This window comes from Rana temporaria, chromosome 1 (assembly GCF_905171775.1).
Source record: "Rana temporaria chromosome 1, aRanTem1.1, whole genome shotgun sequence".
In the NCBI taxonomy this organism is placed as follows: Eukaryota; Metazoa; Chordata; class Amphibia; order Anura; family Ranidae; genus Rana; species Rana temporaria.
Window position 1 is genome coordinate 181,713,101 of NC_053489.1, and position 23,425 is coordinate 181,736,525.

At 41.0% G+C, this 23,425-nt stretch overlaps 1 protein-coding gene across 9 annotated transcripts in view; it reads right to left on the bottom strand.

Annotated features, from left to right (window-relative positions):
- The window catches only part of CLIP1 (CAP-Gly domain containing linker protein 1), a 193,397-nt gene that overhangs the window by 94,841 nt on the left and 75,131 nt on the right, over positions 1 to 23,425 (bottom strand). For 3 of the 9 annotated variants that reach the window (XM_040347206.1, XM_040347224.1, XM_040347212.1), the window contains 6 exons: positions 22,148 to 22,373; positions 20,571 to 20,768; positions 20,331 to 20,434; positions 18,736 to 18,796; positions 16,723 to 16,827; positions 1,658 to 1,684 (listed from right to left, as the gene is read on the bottom strand). In XM_040347206.1, the coding sequence (XP_040203140.1) occupies positions 1,658 to 1,684; positions 16,723 to 16,827; positions 18,736 to 18,796; positions 20,331 to 20,434; positions 20,571 to 20,768; positions 22,148 to 22,373 (721 nt within the window). The remainder of the gene's footprint in view (positions 1 to 1,657; positions 1,685 to 16,722; positions 16,828 to 18,735; positions 18,797 to 20,330; positions 20,435 to 20,570; positions 20,769 to 22,147; positions 22,374 to 23,425) is intronic. The other 6 variants (XM_040347249.1, XM_040347231.1, XM_040347262.1 and 3 more) reach the window with 3 other exon arrangements.

Here is a 23,425-nt window from a genome sequence, read left to right on the forward strand (position 1 = left end):
GGATGCTAGGGCTGTATAATCCTGACACTATGGGTGGAATACACTGGACGGAGTGGGTGGATTCTATAAGGGGTGGGGCTTATGGGAAATGGGAGGGGTCAAAAAGGAAGGGCGGGATCTTGCGCCCCCCCATCCTAAAACTTCACCAGCCGCCACTGTCGCCCACACAGCCACGTCATTTATTCAAAAGTTTCCTCTGGATGAATGAACTACAGCTTGTAGTTCTGAATGAACTGGAAGGGTGCTGATGAGCGCTCTTGAAGTTCAATCGAAAGCCTTGCAACTTTTAGACAGTCCATATGAGGGTACAGGTAGAAATCTGCAGGGCTTGTTTGCAGAAGCCCGACATAGCACCACGGATCATAGATGCAATGCTTTCCAAGCTTCCTGCAGGAAAAGATAATAAACACACTTTTTTTACTGCAAAAAATGTGCATTTTTTTTTCCTTGAAAGGTGAACTTATGCTTTAAAGCTACTGAGACTATTCTGAAGAAATTAAAAAAATCACGGATGTGGTGGCAGCAAAAGGGGGCGATTGTGGTAAAGAAATCTTTGCCCAATAATATGGACTAGATATATAAAGAACACATTCAGTATAAGGATGAGTTCAGGCAATGTTTGCAGCTCAAAGTGGCCGTGCCCACCAGAAAGCTGCAACTCTGCATCGCTAATCACAGGCAATGAGACAATTCCTAATGTGCGCAGCCGCGGAATCAGGAAATGTTTTACTGCCTGTGATTAGCGCTTTGAAAACCAATTCAGGTATAAAAAGGTATTGAAAAACAGGTGGTGCATCAATGTTTAAGAACTTTCTGTCATTATGTTCCTTTGTCCCCTAAAATTGACTGCAGGCTCTTGATTGGACTGGCCTGTGAGATCTGCATTCATCATATACATAAGTTATTTTCACTTTTTCAAAAAAATAACCAATGAACTTTAAAGTCAAATATGATATTATAAAAAGGTATTAAATATGAAAAATAAAATGCACCTATGGAATATACGCTGAACTAAACAAACACTTGTAAGACAAAAGCACAGCATTATTTCCCATAACCTTGGTATAAAAACATGCATATTAGTAATGCCAACATTAAGCCTATACAAAACATAATAAAAACTGTCTCCGATAATATGAGCCCAACAAAAACAACCTCTGTCACAATAAAACCACCAATACCGAATGCAATATTAAAAATTCTCACAGGAAAAGCTTTATACAGAGCAGGTTGTTATAGGCTACAAACATTGAAGCAGACACAATCCAAATAACTGCTTTTATAAATAAATTTAGAAACCAGAAAACCAGCACTTAGGGATTCCTAAAAAAGCTAAAGACACATCAAAACACTTAATCTAACCAACAGGAAAGCCAAATATAGGTTAGGTGGGCCAAATATTCCTTTAAATATATATATTTTTATTATTTTTTTCCCCATATTTTGCTTGTCAATGATACATTTAAAAAAATGCTATATTTTTCACACATGCTTTGCGAGTTAGTTCCCAAACATTTATAGACAAACTAGCATGCAAAGCACCAGTTGAAAAAACACAAAACCAGAGCTTAAGATTACAAAAGGCCTGTATGTATTAGTAATTGCAAAACCTACCACCCCAGGCAACAATACCCCTTTCAGTAGGCACAATACTTACTTTTACAGAAACTTGCCTTGATTTTGGCTGAAAACAACAAAAAAGGTCAACACACACCAACAAGGCTATCGAAAGTCCATATACCAATATCAAGTCCAAGAATGATGGTTCTAATACTGTGCTGCTCACACCAAAGCTCTCTGCTATTTAAAGTAAACCTGAACTGTAAGTTATGAATACAAACAATAGCTATGCACAAGTTTTTAATCAAGCTGTTGCAACCGAGTGAGACTATCCATCATCACCACAGACCACCGAGGAGATGCTGAGAATCTGACTTCATGTGATGCCATGACTGCTGCTGAAAATCCCTGCTGTAGGATGGAGTATGTGGTCAATCAATGCTTTCACAGCTCCCAGATTCAATGCAAGGTGGAATGTGAAATACAGGCTGAATGTGAAGATACTACAAGAGATTTAAACATTCTACATGAAGAAGTCTTGGGCACATTTAGGGCCGGTTCACACCAGAATAGAGTGTGGGAAAATTGCCTTTGTGACCTGCTGCGGGTGTAAATACATTGGCAATGGCACCTCAAAATGCAGAATGCAAACACAGATGCATTTTACCTTGGTAAAAGATTGCATTGTACCGTACTATTTTCCTGTGTGGTCCAGTGCCATTTGCAGCCCATTCAAATGCAATGTAGGGCAACGCACAGGAACTGTACAGGAACAGGATTCTGTTGTGAACCGGCCCTAAAAGTCAGCCAACAAGAAGCTATTTCCATACATAAAGAAGCAGATATTGAAGGCTTGACATTGTTAAATCACTGAACTAATGGGTATATAATAATTAGTAATTTCTACATTACCATAATTACACCTTGAATTTTACATCTACTTTAATGTTTGCGGTTCAGTTCAACTTGCAGTGTCAATCTAGACAGTCCACAACCATTATAAAAAGCTATAGAACAGGGTGGTCAACCAATGGTCCGTGGAGAGCTCTTATGTGACTTCAAACCAGCGAAGGCAGGTCGGCAAGCCCAGATCTCGATCAACGGGTTGCCGACCCTCCATCCCAGAGTGCATGGAGCTGGTACCGGCAGCAGAGTAAACAGAAGACTCCTAAGCCAAGGCTTCCTCTGTAGCACCGGCTCCTGTCCCAGGTGGAGTGATATCGTGTGCACTTCACCTGGGTCCTTGCTAGCAGCACAGGGAGCACGATCAGCAGAAGCTGGAAGAGGAAAAAGTGTATTAAACACCACTTACACTGCACTTTTGCAATAGGCATATTAGCACTTATAAAATAGGGTTATTAGGCTTCTTTCACACTGATCCGAGGGTGCAGCGAAGTGTATCTATGGCTTTCCTGCAGGTTAGCTGCACTGACCAATAGATGTGCACCACACCCACAAGATGTAACAGAAGGCTATAACTCAGTGCAGCTAACCCAAAGTCACAGGTGTACAGCGCTGCACCCGCGGTGTGGGTAAACTGCAGCGCATCAGTGTGAAAGCAGCGTTAAAGGGGGCTCGGGACAGTAAAGTGTTTGTTGAAATTTGCGGTTTTGGAAGGGGGGGCAGTAAAACCCCATAATTCATTTTGGCCCGCAAACGGTTACTAAATCACTTAAGTGGCTCTCGCTCTTCAAAAGGTTGAGCACTCACGTTATAAGTCATTATAGTAGTGGTCCCACCACCATTTGTTAAAAATCCAAAACTATACCACATTCAGAACCTGATCATCAAATAAGACAGTACCAAAGTGATATTAAAGCTTCCCTTTTTTTTTATTACACATGCCTACACACACACACACACACACACACACACACACACGATCAAAATTATAGAACAACCTACAATTTCCTAAATTTCAAGGTCACTGCTTAGTCCTTATTGAAATGATCTAAACAGAAGTGAAAGAGCAGTTTTGCTCAGCATATTTCATGCGTTACATATACTTTTCTTTAATAATCTAAAAACCCTAGTTACTGGCAGCCTAACTTTCCATTTTCACTGACTTTGCAAGATAATTTATGTTTTTCTGAGATATGTTTTTCTGAGATATTTGTTTCACCTATCGATCCAGGAAGAGATCTGAAATATTTGGTAGTCTATATAGACACTTTTTTATGCATATAGAGTGTATTATAGTCACATTATCCATCTCCTTTACCCCCCCCCCCCTCTGTTACACAGACACCATCACCTTTTTTTCATTTGACACATTTTTTCTATTTAGGATAGATCACTAGGTGTCTGCAGCAGTGTCTCCATTAGCTTAAACACCGCCCCAGTTTCACTTAGTAGGATCTTCTGACAGCGCTGGAGTACCCCTTGTCTTTAAAAAGTCATACATTGATTTGCATTTCAATGAGTGAAATAGGATTTTTTTGTACTCACTGTAAAATCCTTTCCTCTGGCGTCCATGGATGGACACAGCTCCTTAAACCTTGACAAGTGGATTATGTTCCGTCTATTAGGAGAGGACTAGGCAGACATGTTGGATATTTAAATATATGCAACTTAAACAGCCCGCCCAGGGGGTGGGCCCTACGGTCATAACCCCTCACCATGCAGCCAGCAGCTCAGTTCGTCAAAAAGCAGTACAAACTTAAGGAGGGGTGGGTGCTGTGTCCGTCCATGGACGACAGAGAAAATTATTTTACGGCGAGTACAAAAAATCCTATTTTCTCTTGTCGTTCATGGACGGACACAGCTCCTTAAAATCTTGACAAGTGGGACGTCCCCAAGCAGTGTAAAAAAAAACGAGGGGTGGGAACAGCAATCAAAAAACTAACTTCACCCCAAACAAGCAGAGCTTCTCAACGGAGGAGGTGCAATCTAAAACAGCCGCCTGCAAAACCTTGCGGCCAAAGGAAGCATCTGAAGATGCATTCACATTAACCTTGTACATTTTGGAAAAGGTGTGAATGGACATCCAAATCGCCGCCTTACACACCTGTGAAACAGACGCTTGATGTCGGAAAGCTCAGGAGGCACCAATTGCCCTGGTCGAATGCGCGATACAGGAAAGGGAGGCGCCCACCCCTGAAGGGCGTAGGCCTGGATGACAGTCTGCCTGATCCACCGAGAAATGGTGGCCGGAGAGACTGCCAGGCCCTTCTGCGGACCAGACACCGCCACAAACCATGAGTCCGACCTCTGGAACAGGGCCATAGCAGATAGGTATACCCGCAGAGCACGTACCAAGGTATGTAGCTCAGCCTCTTTGGGATGCGATGGTCGAGGACACAAGGACGGAAGTACAATGTCTTTATTCAGGTGAAAAGCTAAAACTACATTCGACAGAAAGGAAGGCTGCGGGCGTAGCTCCGCTTTATCCTTGTGGAGGGTAAAGTATGGTGACTTCAAGACAAGGCCACCAACTCAAACATGTCTGACAGATGTAATGGCCACTAGAAAAGCCACCTTCTGAGATAGCGTCAAGAGAGGAATTTCTCTGATGTTCTCAAAAGGAGAATCCTGAAGAGCCGAGAGCACCAGATTTAAATCCCATGGAGGAAGCGGTGGTCTAATCGGGGGAATCACATGTCGAACAAACGTACCCACCAGTTAATGGGTCACCAAAGGTCGAAGATGAGGATGAAGTATGGGACCTTGAATAGAAGGTCCTCCCGTATTGGCCGCCACCAGGGTGCATCCGCTACCAAGCGCACAAGGTCGGCGTACCAGGGACGCCGGGGCCAATCTTGAGCAATTAGAATCACCGGGATCCCCTCAGTCTCCACTCTGCCGAGCAGACGAGGAAGCAACTTCAGTGGGGGAAAGGGAAAAATTAGCCGATACTGACCCCACAGGGCCACCAACGCATTTGACACAAAAAATAAAATAAAATAAAAAGTTCTCCAGGACTCTGGGCCCAAAGGGAGCCAGGTCCTACTCCTCTACTAGGCAGAAAAAACTGAGCTGCTGGCTGCAGAATGCTGTCTCCTCAACTCGATCCGACAGACTCGGATTCGATCGTAGGCTCCTCCCTACGCCTAGGGAGGAGCCTACGATCGAATCCGAGTAAAAAAAGGGGAGGAGCCTACGATCGAATCCGAGTCTGTCGGATCGAGTTGAGGAGACAGCATTCTGAGCGGCGTCTTATGCTTTCACTAAGCGGGGATTCGTGAGTGCATCTGTAGTTACACAGGATCGAATTATCCATTTGTGCTTGATGTTTGTGCAATGAGGTTTTTTTCTCTCTCCTTCCCTATGTATGTCTATTTGTAAGCATCGGCTTACCGGACCGCAGCGGTTAAGTGTTGGGATCAGCACACACTGAAGGAAGGAAGTGTATGGTTTTCCTGACTGGAATCTTTTTTGATCAATCACTGTGCACATGGTCAAAGACTTGTTTCATATATATCACATTCGTTCACAGTAATTGGAGTTTTTTCTCCCTGATTTGTACGTTTCACTTATTAGTTAATATTAGCGCATCCTCTCTCATATATATATATATATATATATATATATATATATATATATATATATATATATATATATATTCACTGCTTTATTGTTTGGTAATCACTTGGATAGCAGCTGTATTTGGTTTTTATTAGGTGGCTCTTGAATTATTAATTTAATTAGCGCTGTAGTTTCACTTTACACATCGTTATGTGCCATAAGCTGTTTTGATCTCGCTTATGAGATCAAGAAATCCGGTAAGCAGCAGTGATTTCTGTGGTGGCGGCTTTTCTATCCATTGGGGATCATCACACTTTCCTTGGGCGTTTCGTTTATCACCACTGCATTTCATGTTTGGAAAGGAACTTATGAGCACCATGGATATATTGTACTCCATTTTGGACAAAAATATCGTTTAATTTTTGTTCACACTGTCATTCATTTGCATATTTTGTTACAAATCGCACTTAGATTTGACAGTTTCCTTGCGAGTGGTTAGCGTCATTCAGATATTTCACTGACAGACACCATCTCATTGGGCTTTAGGATTACAATTCATCATCTCACCTACCTCGTCTCCACAAGAGGGTGAAGAGTAGGTGACCTACAGGGTGTTTTTTTGTTTTCAATCACAAAGTTTCACGTTTTGTCATTTTTGCATTTTTTACATTGCAGCGCAGCCATTTTTCTTTTACATTTTTCCACCTTTAATGTGACCTATAAACTGTACAACTCGGTTAAAAAACAAACTGAAATATTTAAAGGGGGGGGAGGAGTAAAAATAAAAAATGTGGTTCAGACCCTCTTATAACTGGGGATGTAGCGTTCAGAATTAAAGCGGTTGTATGCCCGCACATGGAAAAATAAAGATAAACCCTGTGAGGCAAAAGGCAGAATGAGCTAGTGTGCACTGCATACTAGCTCATAATGAAATACTTACCTTAGAACGAGGTCCCCGTATGGCAGTTTGGTCCACACCGAGTGAGCTGACATTTTGCCCTCTGTTTCTTCTGGGTTTGCGGCTCCAGCGCTGTGAGCAATGATGTCATTCCCATGAATGTGCACGGGGGTCTTCTTCTCGGCAAGGTAATGCCGAGTCTGCCGGACCTTTAGCTGGGCATTCATAGCACATATGCCGCTGATGTCATCAGCGGGTGCATGAATCTCCTAAACCGTACAGCAACCCTGTCTTTAGGGCTCACTAACAGGCCAGGATTTGTGCATTACCTTGGGGAGATGCAGACTAAAATACTGCAATCACTGAGAAGCCAATTATATTACCTGTGATCTATTTCAGTTATCTTGCAAACCTGGCCTGTTAGTGGGCCCTGAGGACAGGGTTGATGACCACTGCTGTACAGGTTTAGGAGATATATTTTACCTACAGGTAAGCCTTAAAAATAAAAGCATACAACCGCTTTAAGATAGGAGCCAGTACACACCTGCCATCATTTAAAGTGCCTCCGATTAACCCCAAATAAAATTCTAGTAGGTTTTTCTTGACATTTCCAGGATTTAAAAAGCCTACAGACCCCTGGTAAAATTTCAGGTTTCTTTGATGTAAAAAAAATAAATAAAAATAAACCCTGTAAGGCAAAAGGAATAATGAGCTAGTGTGCACTGCATACTAGCTCATTATGAAATACTTACCTTAGAACGAGGTCCCCGTATCGCAGTCCGGTCCACCCCAAGTGAGCTGACATTTTGCCCTCTGTTTCTTCTGGGTTCACAGAGCCAGTACACACCTGCCATCATTTAAAGTGCCTCCGATTAACCCCAAATAATACAATGTAGCTGTTCTAGTAGGTCTTTCCTGACATGTTCTTAGTCGTACCCTACAGCAAAAGCCATGGTCTGCAAAGAGCTTCCAAAGCATCAGAAGGATCTCATTGTTTAAAAGGTATCAGTCAGGGTACAAAAGAATTTCCAAGGCATTAGATATACCATGGAACACAGTAAAGACAGTCATCATTAAGTGGAGAAAATATGGCCCCACACTGACATTACCAAGAACTGGACATCTCTCCAAAATTGATGAAAAGGAGCTGTGTACTTGCTGTGATTTTCTTTTCTGTTTAAGAAAAATGTTTTTGTTTCTCTCAATAAACATCTCTGATTTAAAAAAAAAAAAATGTATGAAAAGGCGAGAAGATAACTGGTCAGGGAGGCTGCCAAGAGGCCTATAGAAACATTAAAGGCGCTGCAGGAATATCTGGCAAGTACTGGCTGTGTGGTACATGTGACAACAATCTCTGGTATTCTTCATATGTCTGGACTATGGGGTAGACTGGCAAGACAGAAGCCTTTTCTTACCAATAAAAACATCCAAGCCTGGATAAATTTTGCAAAAACACATCTGGAGTCTCCCAAAAGCATGTGGGAAAATGTGTTATGGCCTGATGAAACTAAAATTGAACTTTTCGACCATAATTCCAAAAGATATGTTTGGCACAAAAATAACACTGCACATCACCAAAAGAACACCATACCCACCATGAAGCATTGTGGTCGCAGCATCATGCTTTGGGGGCTGTTTTTCTTCAGTTGAAACAGGGGCCTTGGTCAAGGTAGAGGGAATTATGAACAGTTCCAAATACCAGTCAATATTGGCACAAAACCTTCGGGCTTCTGCTACAAAGCTGAACATGAACAGGAACTTCATCTTTCAGCATGAAAAGGACCCAAAACATACATCCAAATAAACAAACAAAGGAATGGCTTCACCAGACGATGATTAACGTTTTGGCATGGCTCAGCCAGTGCCCAGACCTAAATCCGATTAAAAATCTGTGGGGTGATCTGAAGAGGGCTGTCCACTGGAGATGCCCTCACAATCTGACAGATTTGGAGTGTTTTTGCAAAGAAGAGTGGGCAAATATTGCCAATCAATATGTGCCATGCTGATAGACCCATACCAAAAAAGACCTGTAATAAAATCAAAAGGTGCTTCAACAAAGTATTAGTCTAAGGGTGTTCACACGTATCCAACCATATTTTATTTTTACTTCCCTCCACCTAAAAGATTTCAGTTTGTTGTTCAACTGAGTTGTGCAGCAGTTTATAGGTCACATAAAAGGTGAAAAAAGTTCTGAAATTATTTATCTTTGTCTCATTTTTTTACGTCACAGAAATGACATTTTAGGAGTGTTTTTGCAAAGAGTGCTGTAATAAAAAGGGGCATCAACAAAGTATTAGTTTAAGGGTGTGCACACTTGTGTAACCATATTTTAGCTTTTCATTTTCCTCTACCGAAAATATTTCAGTTTGTTCAATTGAGTTGTGGAGTTTATAGGTCACATTAACCACTTAAGACCCGGACCTTTATGCAGGTAAAAGGACCTGGCCAGTTTTTGCGATTCGGCACTGCGTCGCTTTAACTGACAATTGCGCGGCCGTGTGACATGGCTCCCAAACAAAATTGGCGTCCTTTTTTTCCCACAAATAGAGCTTTCTTTTGGTGGTATTTGATCACCTCTGCGGTTTTTATTTTTTGCGCTATAAACAAAAATAGCGACAATTTTGAAAAAAATTTAATATTTTTTACTTTTTGCTATAATATCGCCCAAAAAGACATTTTTCTTCAGTTTAGGCCGATACGTATTCCTCTACCGTATTCCTCTACCTATTTTTGGTAAAAAAAAAAAAAAAAAAACGCAATAAGCGTTTATCGATTGGTTTGCGCAAAATTTATAGCGTTTACAAAATATGAGATAGTTTTATTGCATTTTTATAAAAAAATATTTGTTTTACTACTAATGGCGGCGATCAGCGATTTTTTTCATTACTGCGACATTATGGCGGACACATCGGACAATTTTTGGGACCATTGTCATTTTCACAGCAAAAAAAACTATAAAAATGCATTGTTTACTGTGAAAATGACAATTGCAGTTTGGGAGTTAACCACTAGGGGGCGCTGTAGGGGTTATTTGTGACCTCATAAGTTTTTCTAACTGTAGGGGGGGGCGGGGCTGGACGTGTGACGTCATTGATCGTGTTTCCCTATATTAGGGAACACACGATCAATGAAGCTGCCACTGTGAAGAACGGGGAAGCTGTGTTTACACACAGCTCTCCCCGTTCCTCAGCTCCGAGGACCGATTGCAGGACTCCGGCGGCGATCGGGTCCGCGGGTCCCGCGGCCGTGACCCACGGCTGAGCACTTAAAGAGGACGTACAGGTACGTGCTTGTGCCCAGCCGTGCCATTCTGCTGACGTATATCTGCAGGAGGCGGTCCTTAAGTGGTTAAAAGGTGGAAAAAGTTCTGAAATTATTTATCTTTGTCTCATTTTTTTACATCACAGAAACCTGACATTTCATCAGGGGTGTGTCGACTTTTAATATCTACTGTACACACACACACACACACTGGATATAAGAAGTCTACACAACCCTGTTAAAAATTTCAGATTTCTGTGACGTAAAAACATTAGATAGAGATAGATAGATCGATAGATAGATCACACACACACACACACCTCCTTATTATAATTGAATACCATGCACAAAATACTACTCAAAAGGAAGAGAAGGAAACCAAAAATAGCCTATTTCTTCCCAGCCACGGTTCAATTGAAGTGAATATGGGAGCCAGCACCTTGATTGCAGCCACATACAGCCATCAACTTGTCTTTCCTAACAGGTACCATCAAAAAATAAATAAATAAAATCTGATTTTTAGGCCAGTGTACACAGGGTGTGGGGGACCAGTTAAAGTGGTTGTAAACCTCAGAACCTCAAACCATGAAATATGAACAAAGCACAGCCTTCTATACTGTGTACTTTCCGCTATCCAAAGGATTGAGTGTGATGAACAGGTACAACTTATTTATGAGGATTTGTTTTCTCTCTGTAGATCACTGAGTATATATACGTGAGAGTTTTCAACCACTTTAAGGCAAGTCTGAAATCAGTCTGCACTGTTTTTTCTGTCAGACGTCAATGTAAATCCATAGCAAATGCACCTAAAAGTCAATAAAGCAATTAGGCTATCAAAAATGTTACCAGCTTCTTCAAAATGTATTAATTTATTTTCATTAAACAGTTCAGATAAAAAAAATAAAAAATTACTGTATTGTGCAAATTATTTAGACAGGTGTGAAGAAATCATGCTTTCAAAAATATGTATTTTAATTGCAATTTTTTTATCAATTTACAAAAAGTGAGCGGACAGAAGAAAAATCTAAATCAAATCAATATTTGGTGCGACTACCCTTTGGAGTCAAACCAGGATCGATTCTTACACTTGCACAAAGTCAGGGAATTTGTAGGATTAGAGTCTGGTGTAAAATGAACCAATTATACCAAACACAGCCATCAATTGAAACAGAAACAGCTGTGAGGTTACATGTCACAGGTCATGCAACATGGCAAGACTGAGCACAGCAAGAAAACATTAGGTAGGTATATACAGCTTTAACCGCTTGCTTACTGGGCACATATACCCCCTTCCTGCCCAGGTGAAATTTCAGCTTCCGGCACTGCGTCGCTTTAACTGACAATTGCGCGGTCGTGCGACGTGGCTCCAAAACATAATTGACATTCTTTTTTTCCCACAAATAGAGCTTTCTTTTGGTGGTATTTGATCTGCGTTTTTTATTTTTTGCGCTATAAACAAAAAAAGAGCGTCAATTTTGAAAAAAAAAATAATATTTTTACTTGCTATAATAAATAGCCCATTTAAAAAAAAAAAATATATATATATATATATATATATATATATATATATATATATATATATATATATATATATATATATATATATATATATATATATATATATATATATATATATATATATATTATTATTATTTATTTATTTTTACTAGTAATGGCGGCGATCTGCGATTTTTATTGGGACTGCAACATTAATAGCGGACACATCGGACACTTTTGAAACATTTTTGAAACCATTCACATTTATACTGCAATCAGTGCTATAAATATGCACTAATTGCTGTATAAATGTGACTGGCATTAAAGGGGTCAAGACTAGAGGGTGAGGAAGGGGTTAAATGTGTACCCTGCATAGTGTTCTAACTGTGTGTGGAGGGGGACTGAATGGGGGAGGTGACAGATCTGTGTCCCTATGTACAAGGGACACAGATCGGTCTCCTCTCTCCCTGACAGGACATGGATCTCTCTGTTTACACACACAGATCCACGTCCTTGTCTCTGTGGCCAGGAGGAGTGGAGGCCGTAAAAAGACGGCGTCCCAGAGATTTAGAGCCACTCTGCCGCCATACAAAGTCGTACGGCCGTCGGGAAGTGGTTAACAAGCTCTCTCCAAGGCAAATATTTCAAAGCAGACTGGGGTTTCAAGATGTGATGTTAAAGCTCTTTTGAGGAAGCATAACGGGCAATATTGAGGACAACAGATGCCGTGTTCAGCCAATGAAACAAAGCAGATGACAGACACATTGTGCTCACTTCACCTCAACATCAGAAGATGTCCAGCAGTGTCATCAGCATAGAATTGGTGAAAAAACAGTGGGATCCAGGTACACACACACACCCATCTACTGTCCAGTGAAGTCGGGGCAGAAGTGGTCTCCATGGAAGAATTGCAGCCAAAAAGGCATACCTTCGACGTGAAAACAAGGCTAAGAAGCTCAACTTTCCATGAAAGCATAAGGATAACTCAGGGTGCAGAAAAATGTCAGCAGGTTAAATCTTAAATATTTGGCTGTAGCAGGAGGCAGTTTGCTTGCTAAATAAAGGGCTGGAGAGTGGTTGTCTGCAGGCAACAGCAAAAAATGGTGGCGGTTCCTTACAAGTTTGGGGATGCATTGCTGCAAATGGAGTTGGATATTTGGTCAGGATCAATGATGTTCTCAATTCTGAGAAATACAGGCAGATACTTATTTATCATGACATACCATCAGGTAGGTGTGCGATTGAAAATTGAGTCTGTCCAGAATTACTGTACAGAGACAGAAGGATCTGAGGCAGCCTATAGCCACAGAAGATCTGTGATTAGTTCTTTAGGATGTTTTCAACAACCTACCCGCCAAGTTCCTTCAAAAACTGTGTGCAATTGTACCTAGAATTGATACTGTTCACACCAAATACTGATATAATTTGGATTTCCCTTTTATTTATTTTTATCAATTAAAAAAATTGAAAGTAAAATAACTATTAAACACTTCTATTTCTGAAAGCATTCTTAATTTATAGCACACCTGCCTAAAACGTTGCACAGTAGTGTATGTTGCAGAGATATTATTGGTTCAGATTTGAGAGTGGTCATTTCAAAGGATGTAGAAACCATACATGGAGGTGTACGCTACACAAACAATTTCAATCATGGGGGCTGTTTTTAGTCTTGTTTCAAATTAACAAATGTAGGGCTTACACAGGCAAAACACATGCAGCATTAAAAAGGGAAAACTGCATGTGGACATACTGGAGCACAGCACTATACAATGTAAAACTGAATGTCAGTGTGTGCGTGCGCATTATGTGCACACGAATAAATACAATATGTGAACAAGCCCTTAGCGCATGAAAATAGGATTTCTGTACCTACTAAAAAAAACGTTGAGAATTCATTGAGGGACACAAGAAGCCGTTAACCTCGAGTTATACTGCCACCTACAAGAGGATTAAAAACTGGCAAGCAAAAAAAGCAAACTGTAGGCTGCTCCCCCCCCTTAAAAGTTTAAAAGCCCCCTTTAGGTCGTCAGTTTAGCCCAGGGGTAGGCAAGATGGGCCCTCCAGCTGTTGTGGAGCTACATTTCCCATGAGGAATTGCAAGGCTGGCAGTTACAATTACTCCCAGAGGCATGATGGCTGCCTACCCCTGGTATAGCCTCACAAAGGAAGTCTGGTGCTAAAATGATTGCTCTCATTCCGGCATGCACAGCAATTTGCAACTTGTGTATCGCAACCTCTGTACATGTGTTGGTTCCCCCATCAGAGAACAAGAAATGCCCTTATGCAATGATTTGTTTGGGTGACAGGTTCTCTTTAATTGACATGCAGGGTCTAAAAGACCATGGATATCTCCCTTGTGTTCCACTGAATGTAATGCACATCATATTGCAATACATTACATTCTTTCCCGACCTTGATGACCAGGGAAACTCAACAGGAACCTGGAAGTGATGTCACACGTCACTTCTGGGTTAACAACTAGAAGGGGAGGCGATCGGACGTGTGTCTATTCTCCTTCCCCTCTATCCGGCAGCACCCACTATGACAGGTCCCAGGCCAGCAAGTGGGCAATCGAAAAGCAGGATACATAGAGGAGGGGGGGGATAAAGAGCATTAGGGCAGGAGCCCAGGTGCTAGGGAGGAAACTGCTTGCTGCCATGGTGACCTGGTGTCTAGGGTTTGTCTAGTCCTAACATATAGCGCCTTCAGTTTATGTATGCGATTTTACATATTATACATTCACATCAGTCTCTACCCTCATGGAACTTATAATCCAAGGTCCTAAACTCACATTCATCCATACACATACAAGGGCCAAATTAGACAGGGGTCAATTACCCTACTAGTATGTCTTGAGTGTGGAAAGAAACCGCAGTACCCGGAGGACACCCACACAGACACAGGGATCTGTCTATAAAACAGGATATAAAATGGCAGAAACTGAGAGCCAAATACTGGTCCTAGGTGCAGAAAGAAGAGGTCCTCTGTAAGAAACTGATGGGTCTGTCCAGAGACGGGGGTTGACTTGTGCCAGGACAGCAGAGGTCTGGGGCAAAATTAGGCAAAATAAACTGCCTTACAGAAGGCTATCATTAGACCCAGGCTCCTGGACTGGAGAGTTTGAATCTGAGACTGGAGCATCTGAAGTTTCTCCTGTGGACGGAACATGCCAACCAAAGCAGTGTCCAGGACTACACCAAGTAAAAGTCACCTTAATAGGAGGTTGTCAACGTATTCCACAATGGGGATGCCACGAGAGTGCAGGTGAGCCAATACTGAGGCCAGCACCTTGGTAAATGCTCAAGAAGCGGGCAAGAAGCAAAAATTAAGGGCCACAAAGTAAAGCAGAGGAATCGCTGACACAGTGGAAAGATGGGGGCATATAATTAAGCATCTTTGATGTAGAAATGCAGTGAATGTCTCTTTTGGCTTGGGAATGGTGAACAGACTGTGAAACCAAGGAAGGAGGGAGTGAAACTCCCATTTCTAGCCCTCAGATACCAACTTCAGTATCCAAAGCATCATAGAGAAAGCTTCTAAGCATCTGCAAAGGTTAAAGATTCGGAAAGTGGGGGTGCATCTTAACACAGAGGAAGGCTTGTCTGAGGATTTGGCAGACTGGGTGCCAGAACTTGTAAGTGGATGGGGTGCCAGGTTTGGAGGGTCCCAATGAGGAGGTTGAGGTAGTGGAGAAATGAATGAGAAGTCTCTTAACATTCAGAAGATGAGAAGACTTCACAGTCTGGGTCTTGGGCTTATTTTTTGCCTATGCGGTCAAGAGCAAAGCCGGATACAAAGAGAAAGTTGTTGAAGCTTTAGGAGTTTTAAGCAACTCAAGGCTGAAAAACAGGACTAGTAGAAGCTAGAAGCTTGAAGCAGTAAACTTCAACTCCTTAGGGGCAAGTTCACCAGTCAAGGACTGGATCAAACCAGACAGTCTCTGCAGCTGATGGCTCAGAAGTTCCAGGCAAATCAGGTTGAAGGAGCAAGAGTGCACTTGCGGTTATCAGTCAGCAAATACCTGGGTAATTTGGGTCATAACGTCTTGCAGTAAAAACTTCAGCCAAAAGGGGAACAGTTCCAGACACACCTGAAAGAACTAAATAGGACCTCGAGAATGGGTTAAACTCCAAGAGAATAGGTCTGCAAATTCTGGCACTCCAATGCCAAACACCACCCCAACCGACCTACTCAATAAGTGGGTTCTCAGAGACTGGGAAAATGCTGAGGCAACGCCAGCAGGCTAGGAAGAAGATCCACAACTAACTTTAACCAAAACAATGTCTGGAAAGTGGCCTACACAGAACCCAAAAGTTAAATGCCACACTACTTCCACAACGTCTATTATAGAGGGGTCCAGAAGTGGCAGCCCAAGCAACAAGCTGAGTACATACATGCCAGTAACCTACAATCAACGAAATATAAAATAAAAAAACACCAAAAAGGCATGGGAAAAAAAGTGCTAGCAAAAAAATAACCAAAACAGGGTGGGAGGGGTTATTTAGGGCTGGCTTATGTTTTTCTTGTTTGCCAGCGTCCAGTCATTCTGCACGCAGTAGCATAACCCAAAGCTTTAAGACTTCCTTTGTCCATCAATGGATTAAGAGAAAACTTTACATTGTCACTGCATTATCTAAAGAAAACCGACACTGTAAGAACAGATTACCAACAATAAACCCAAAAAGCGGATATTGCCCAAGATAATTTGATAACTATCATTTTAAGATTGTGTAATGTATCAGGGTCCCTTTATCTTTAGTTAAAGAAGCTGGTTAATGGCATATAATGAAATAGTACAGTGTGAGGGGGGTAAGAAATGTAAAAGATAACAATTACTTTTTGTGAAAGAGTATTGTTTTAGTCAAGAAATCAACATACCACATCAGCCAAAGAAAAGTTTGAATTGTGTCTGGAAAATTCTTTAAGACCAAAGACTACATTTGGTATATTACCAGGACAGCATCTACTGTGGCTAGAGAAAGCTTGTGAAAAAAAAGTGTGCTGTGTTGGGAGAGTTTCCAAGAAATATTGAAAACCATTACCCTAGTGTCTTCTAACTCTCTCTGGAGTTTGTCAGCTTTGGTCTTTTCAAAGAGCAGGCTCTGTTCAAGCTCCTTAATGCGGGCATGCTCCAGTTTGGTCTGCGTCTGTTAGTAAAAAGGGAGAGGAAGAGAACACAACAGTGCCACCATCACATGCCAGCACGAGAGGTAGGAGCCACATGCAGGCCGTGCTCCGGCACGATTGGACCATTGATGAGCAAAGATGCAGTGGGTAAAAACAGAAGAGAAAAGGATGGATAGATGATTCTTTGATGAGGGTGATCAACAAGAAAAGTGGGAAGAATATGATGGTGAAAGACAAAAAAAATAAAAGCAATAAGTAGAAACACAGGACAGGTGCATGCAGCAAGTAGAATCATGTATCTTTTTTAGAAAAATTAAGGCATTAGCATAAATTTAGAACATTATGACTTTGCAAGCAATTATTAGTTAATACTTATTTAACTGACTTTTCTTTTTTTTTAAATCAAGATAAAAATACATAGTTGCTTAATTTTTTGTGGATCTGTATTAAGATTTAATACATTCGGTTAAAAAAAAATGAATTTTTTTTTTTTTTTAACTAGCCTGTAATATGCCTTTCTTTATTAACATTTCAATTATAATTTTTTTTATAATAAATTATGTCAAAGTTATTTTTTTTTTAAATAATAATAATAAAAAAAAGAGTCTGCCTACCAACAGAAAAGTCTGTGGTGATCTGTTTCGCATGCAGCTTGTTTTTACATCTAAAGAATCTTGGACAAAACTACAATTTATTCAACATGCAATTCTTTATTGCATGTATGCTGGCCAATTCCGCTTTACTACCTACAACGGGGCAACAGGAAAAAAAAAAAGTTGTGTATATTCACCTTTGCTTTATTAAATAAAATAAATGAACATCAACAAAAAGGCTCAACATTAGGACTATGCCCCATGTGCAGTGATGGTGTTAAACTATGCAGCAAAATTTTCCCCATGTATGGCCACCTTTACAGACTAAATGATTTAAAAGACCCAGACTACCTGAATAATTTAGAGAAAGAGAGCAGCAACCACATCTCAATCTCAATGAAAAGTTAAGGGGCAAAGTTGATCTTGGGCAAAGGCTATTGCAGGCAGCAATAGATTCTATTAGGCACCAAGATATTAGATCTACACTTATGAAGGGCTTTACAAAGGATTAAGTTAGTGTTTGAAATAGGAATATTTAAGTTACTTCTTGTTAAAAAAAAAAAAAAAACAGAAGCATGCACCAGTGAAAAAGCTTGTGTTTTAAAAGCAATGTTTAGCAATAATTTGTGAATATATTTATTAAAAGATTTGGGCTATGTTGAAGTTCCAATCAACAGGATATTCTGCCATGCCAATTGATTTGCCTATAAAAACTGAAAAAAAAAAAAAAAAAACTAAACTGGGGGAAGGAATGGAAGGATGATAAAAAAATAATAATAATATTAACTAAAAAAAAAAAAAAAAAAAAAAAAGTGAAAAAAGTGAACTGAAATGTCCATTTTTATACAAGCAATCAACATTGTCATATACAATTTTATGACAAAAACTGGCTAATTAACAAAGTTCTAAGGCATTAATTTGTTTATTCAAATCATTTTACTATAACAATTGCCATTTCTCGAGGAAAGCACTAAAGGAAAGAAAATAGTTGTATTGTTGGATTTGCTGCTGTAAATATGTTTAAAAAACTGGGGATGACCTGCTTTAACAGAGTCAAACAATTATTTAAATCCTCCATCAGTTTTATAAGCATATAATAAATGTGGATAGTACAAAGCAATAGCAAGCAAGATGCATTATCGACCAGAAGAGATGATGGAACTATTGAGTTTTTATTTAAAAGAATGGCACTTTCCCAACTTGGGAGACTAGCTTGTAAAATAATCTCTTTAGCACACTCCAATAAATACACTTGTAAATGCTTTGCCTCACATGTACTATTGTTCGGGCAACACATAGCATGTGGATATCCCTATACAAGATAATATTTTTTACCTCCAAATCACCCTTGGTAATAGACTCTTCTTCAACACGGAATTGAAGATCTTCAACTCTCCTGTAAAAATGAAACCCAACTAGTTAATGTGCAAAGCACAAAGAAACATTTTCCGTTTTAAGTGTAAGCCCTGGTTCACACTGGTGCGTTTTGACATGTCAAATCAGTAGCATTTGCACTGTCCTAATCGGTGCGACGCCGCATCTGCGGCGCTGTACCGATTTCAAAAAGTAGTAACCTGCACAGATCTCTCTGTAATCGCGCCCGAAATCGGGACTGACAAGCGGGAGTGAAATCATGCAAGTTCAGTTCATTCCTGCAGCCCAGTGTGAACCTGTTAATAGTTCTTGCAACGACTAGGTTCTTACTTCCACAGTTGATTTCTTCACACCAAGCTGCTTGCCTATTGCAGATTCAGTCTTCCCAGCCTGGTGCAGGTCTACAATTTTGTTTCTGGTGTCCTTCGACAGCTCTTTGGTCTTCACCATAGTGGAGATTGGAGTGTGACTGTTTGAGGTTGTGGACAGGTGTCTTTTATACTGATAACAAGTTCAAAACAGGTGCCATTAAAGTGGTAGTAAACTCTTAACTACCATTTTTACCTACAGGTAAGCCTATAATAAGGCTTACCTGTAGGTATAAAGAATATCTCCTAAACCTGTACGGTTTAAGAGATATTCCCCTCGCAATGCGCCGCTGATTGCAGTGGCGCATTGCGCTGCAGGGATTCTCGGCTTAAGCCCCGGCAGCCGCCGGACCTTGCCGGAATGAAGTCTCCCGCGCGCATGCGCAGGAGTGACGACATCGCCGCTTCAGCCAATCACAGCGCTGGAGCGGCGATACCCGGAAGACACGCCGAGGCAAGATGACATCTCGCTCGGCGTGGACCAGGTAAGTTCTCCACACCTCGTTCCAAGGTAAGTATTTCATAATGAGCTAGTATGCGGTCCATACTAGCTCATTATGCCTTTCAGGTGTAAAAAAATAAAAAAAATAAAACTTGTTGCGGGTATACAACCGCTTTAATACAGGTGATGAGCGGAGGACAGAGGAGCCTCTTGAAGAAGATACAGGTCTGTGAGAGCCAGAAATCTTGCTTGTTTGTAGGTGACCAAATACTTATTTTCCACCATAATTTGCAAATGAATTCTCTTCAAATCAGACAATGTGATTGTCTGGATTTGTTTCCACATTTTGTCTCATAGTTGAGGTATACCTACGATGGCAACTACAGGCCTCTCTCATATTTTTAAGTGGGAGAACTTGCACAATTGGTGGCTGACTAATAAAGGGAGAGTCGTAAACCCCTGTCAGTTTATTTGTTTTGCAATCTGTGTCCCATTGGGGAGATATCCCTGGCAACCCCCCCCCCCCCCCCCCCCCCCCACTCGCCAGAGCTCATCCTTAACCAGAACTAGTGTACCCATTGGAAGACTTTCTTACTTTTCTGGGGACAAACTAAAATATGGGATTAGATGAATATCCCTAACGGGGGCACAGAAAGCAATAAAAACCTGACAGGTGTTCAAGTCCCTCTTACTTTGTCCCAAACTAAAAATAAGTTTTACCTTTAGTTATACTTTAAAGTACTCACCTTTTCTCTTCTTCTAGTTGGTTTAGCAGTTCAACCTTTTCTCTGTCTGCTGCTTCAACCATAGCTCGTAGCTGGTCCATCTTAGCCTCCATTTCCATGACATACTACAATTGAATTACATAACAAATATTTTATAAAATATATACATATCAAATACTTATACAATTGAGAAATTATAGAGAGTTTACTACATGTGAGAAAGCCAACGAGAAAAAAATACTAACTACTAATGTTTCTTACCTGATCATGATCGTCTCTTATCACTGATAGCTGCTGTTCCACCTCTCCTACATGACTTGTTGCTTTGGCCACCTCAGCTCGCTCCATGTCCCTTTCAGCCAGAAGCTGCTCAATATGCTGTTGCTTCTCTTTCAGAGCTTCCTGGAGAGCAGTAGTGCCAGAAATCTTCCTCGCGTATCGAGATGATGTTTCTGTTAACTGTTCATTAGGAATATATATATATATATAAAAAAAATTATACATACAGTATATGCAAGTTTCTAATGAAGTACTGATGAAACAAAGCTCAGAGCGAATGGAGAAAACTCCCTTGCTGGCTATTGCATCCAGACAGCCGCATTACCTGAACACCCAAACAGTGACGAATTGGATACAGTCATTGTTTGGCCAGCTATATTCCCAATAGCTCCTTCAAATTGGTGTCAAAAGGGGCCACCACAGCTTGTATTCAGCAGGAAATTCAAGTTGTGCATGGCCCCTTAAACATGTGAATCAAAGAACAGTCGCAAGCACCCTCTACTTTCTGTTTAAAGTTGAAATTTAGAAACTGACACTGTACATATGACTTTCCACAGTGCTATCAAAAAGCAGACTGAGGACCGCATCCATAAGCTACTTTTCCTTAATTATGAAGTCACGTTCTGTGGCAGATTGGGGACCAATGCAGAGGAATGAAAGTGCAGTCACCAACCTGGTCACTTGGAGAGTTGATACGTCACGCCAATACCATTACCAATACCATTACTGCTCACACCTGCATTTACCTTGGGCATTACCAATTTACCATTTGGATATATCAGTATGGATGTCAAACCTTTTCCTACAACTCATCCCTACATAGTTACGACATCTTACATCATTAGCCCTTCCTTTCAGATGGTAAAGCTCTCAAAAGTAGGCCCTTCTAACCATGTTGACTTTAACTGTATCACAACTGTACAGACTTCTTTTATTATGTAAAAACTGTTGGTGCTATATATATTTTGAATACAAATAAAATCTGCCTGGCAAGGAAGACTAGATAAGATGACTGACTGATCTTCCAAAGCATTTTGACAAATGTTCAAACAGTTCAAGGAACATGTATTTTAGCCGCATTTTTGGCTTTAAATTAGCTTTAAGCTATGGGATGGTCAGGAGACACAGCTACACTACCTGATGACAGGCCTGCTGGCTGTTTATCACAGGAAAATAGGCATTTACCAGCCTGTCTGACATCTCTTTCCTAAAGATCAAATATGTACTGTATGCAACTGTCCTATAGTTCTGCCATCTGCCTGAAAATATCAAAAGACTTCTCCAACATTGATGAGCACATTAATAGAGCATACACTATAACTTCCCTTAAATTTCACTTCTGTTCCCTCCAAAAGCAATCAACCCCTGTTGTGTCACATGTAAACATTGATATCACGCATATTCGTCCCCTACACCAAGGCTATCCACAAGTTCCAAATGAATCCTGAAGACAGAGAAAGTGGACACAGTATACAGCACCTCTAATTATTTTTAGCCCAACTTCAGCCAAAACATTTTATACAATTTTGTATTGAGTGGACGGAAACAAAACCACTTACCAAACCAGTGCGACTTGGCTTGTTGCTCACAGAAGATGAGATTGAGCTCATTGAGCTAATAGAGGATGCGCTTGGACTGCGTTTCAGGGAGGCAGGTGTGGCAGGTGTTGTGGGTACTTTTCTTATGGTGGTTTTGGATTTAGCTGGAGTAGTGGATGGAAATCCAATCCGTGTAACCTTATGTACAGGTGCAAATAAGCCATATTTTGGTTGACACTGAAAATATCTAAAAAAATTAGAACATAAGGGTTTAAAAACAATAGTAAAGAGAAGAATATGTACGATACAAAGTTCCAAATGTGCCTATAATCATTTTCTGGGTGTATATTTTGTTTATTTCTAGCAATTTACAAAATGCAACGTGAGCCAACAGAACAAAAATCTAAGGCTGGGTTCACATATGAGCATGCAGCAGCTCACACCAGGAGTCCGGTGCGTCCTCATTAACAGTTTCAGGTCTGATTTCAGCACACATTTTTGTCTGAATTTGGACGTGAATTGCACCGTAGCCACTGCAGAGAAATATATGAACCGACTCCATAGAAAGTCGGTCACAATCTCCTGCTGTGCGAATTGTATGCGGGAAAATTCAGCATCCAATTCGCATTAGTGTGAACCCAGCCTAAATCAAATCAATATTTTGTGCGACTTCCCTTTGGTGTCAAACCAACATCAGTTCTTACACACTTTGTACACTTGCACAAAGTCAGGGATTTTGTAGGATTAGAGCAGTGTTTCTCAATTCCAGTCCTCAGGCCCCCCCAACAGGTCAGGTTTTCAGGATTTCCATTATTCTGCACAGGTGATTTGATCAGTTTCACTGCCTTAGTAATCACCACAGCCTTTTCATCTGAGGGAAATCCTGAAAACCTGACCTGTTGGGGGGGCCTGAGGACTGGAATTGAGAAACACTGGATTAGAGCCAGGTGTATGATTATTATACCAAGCAGGTTAAAACAGTCATTAAAATAAACACAAACCGCTGGATAGGAGGCTTAAAGCAGTTTTTATTTTGGGTTAACAGATCCTGTTCCTTTAAAGCATATTCTACAGCACAGTGCTTGTGCAATTTGCACCCCCCCCCCCCCCCCCCCCCCGTATCAGCTAAAAAAACTACTGAGCCCTGATACCATGGTCAGAGTACGTGCCTCCGTCATCTGCAGCCCTGCTCTCTAGTGTCTGCCTCCTCTGACCCCCCCCCCCCCCCGCCTGTCGGCTCATACCAGTGCCGCCTCCCTCCTTGTCTGCTCGTACCAGTGCCCCACTCCCCTAATAACT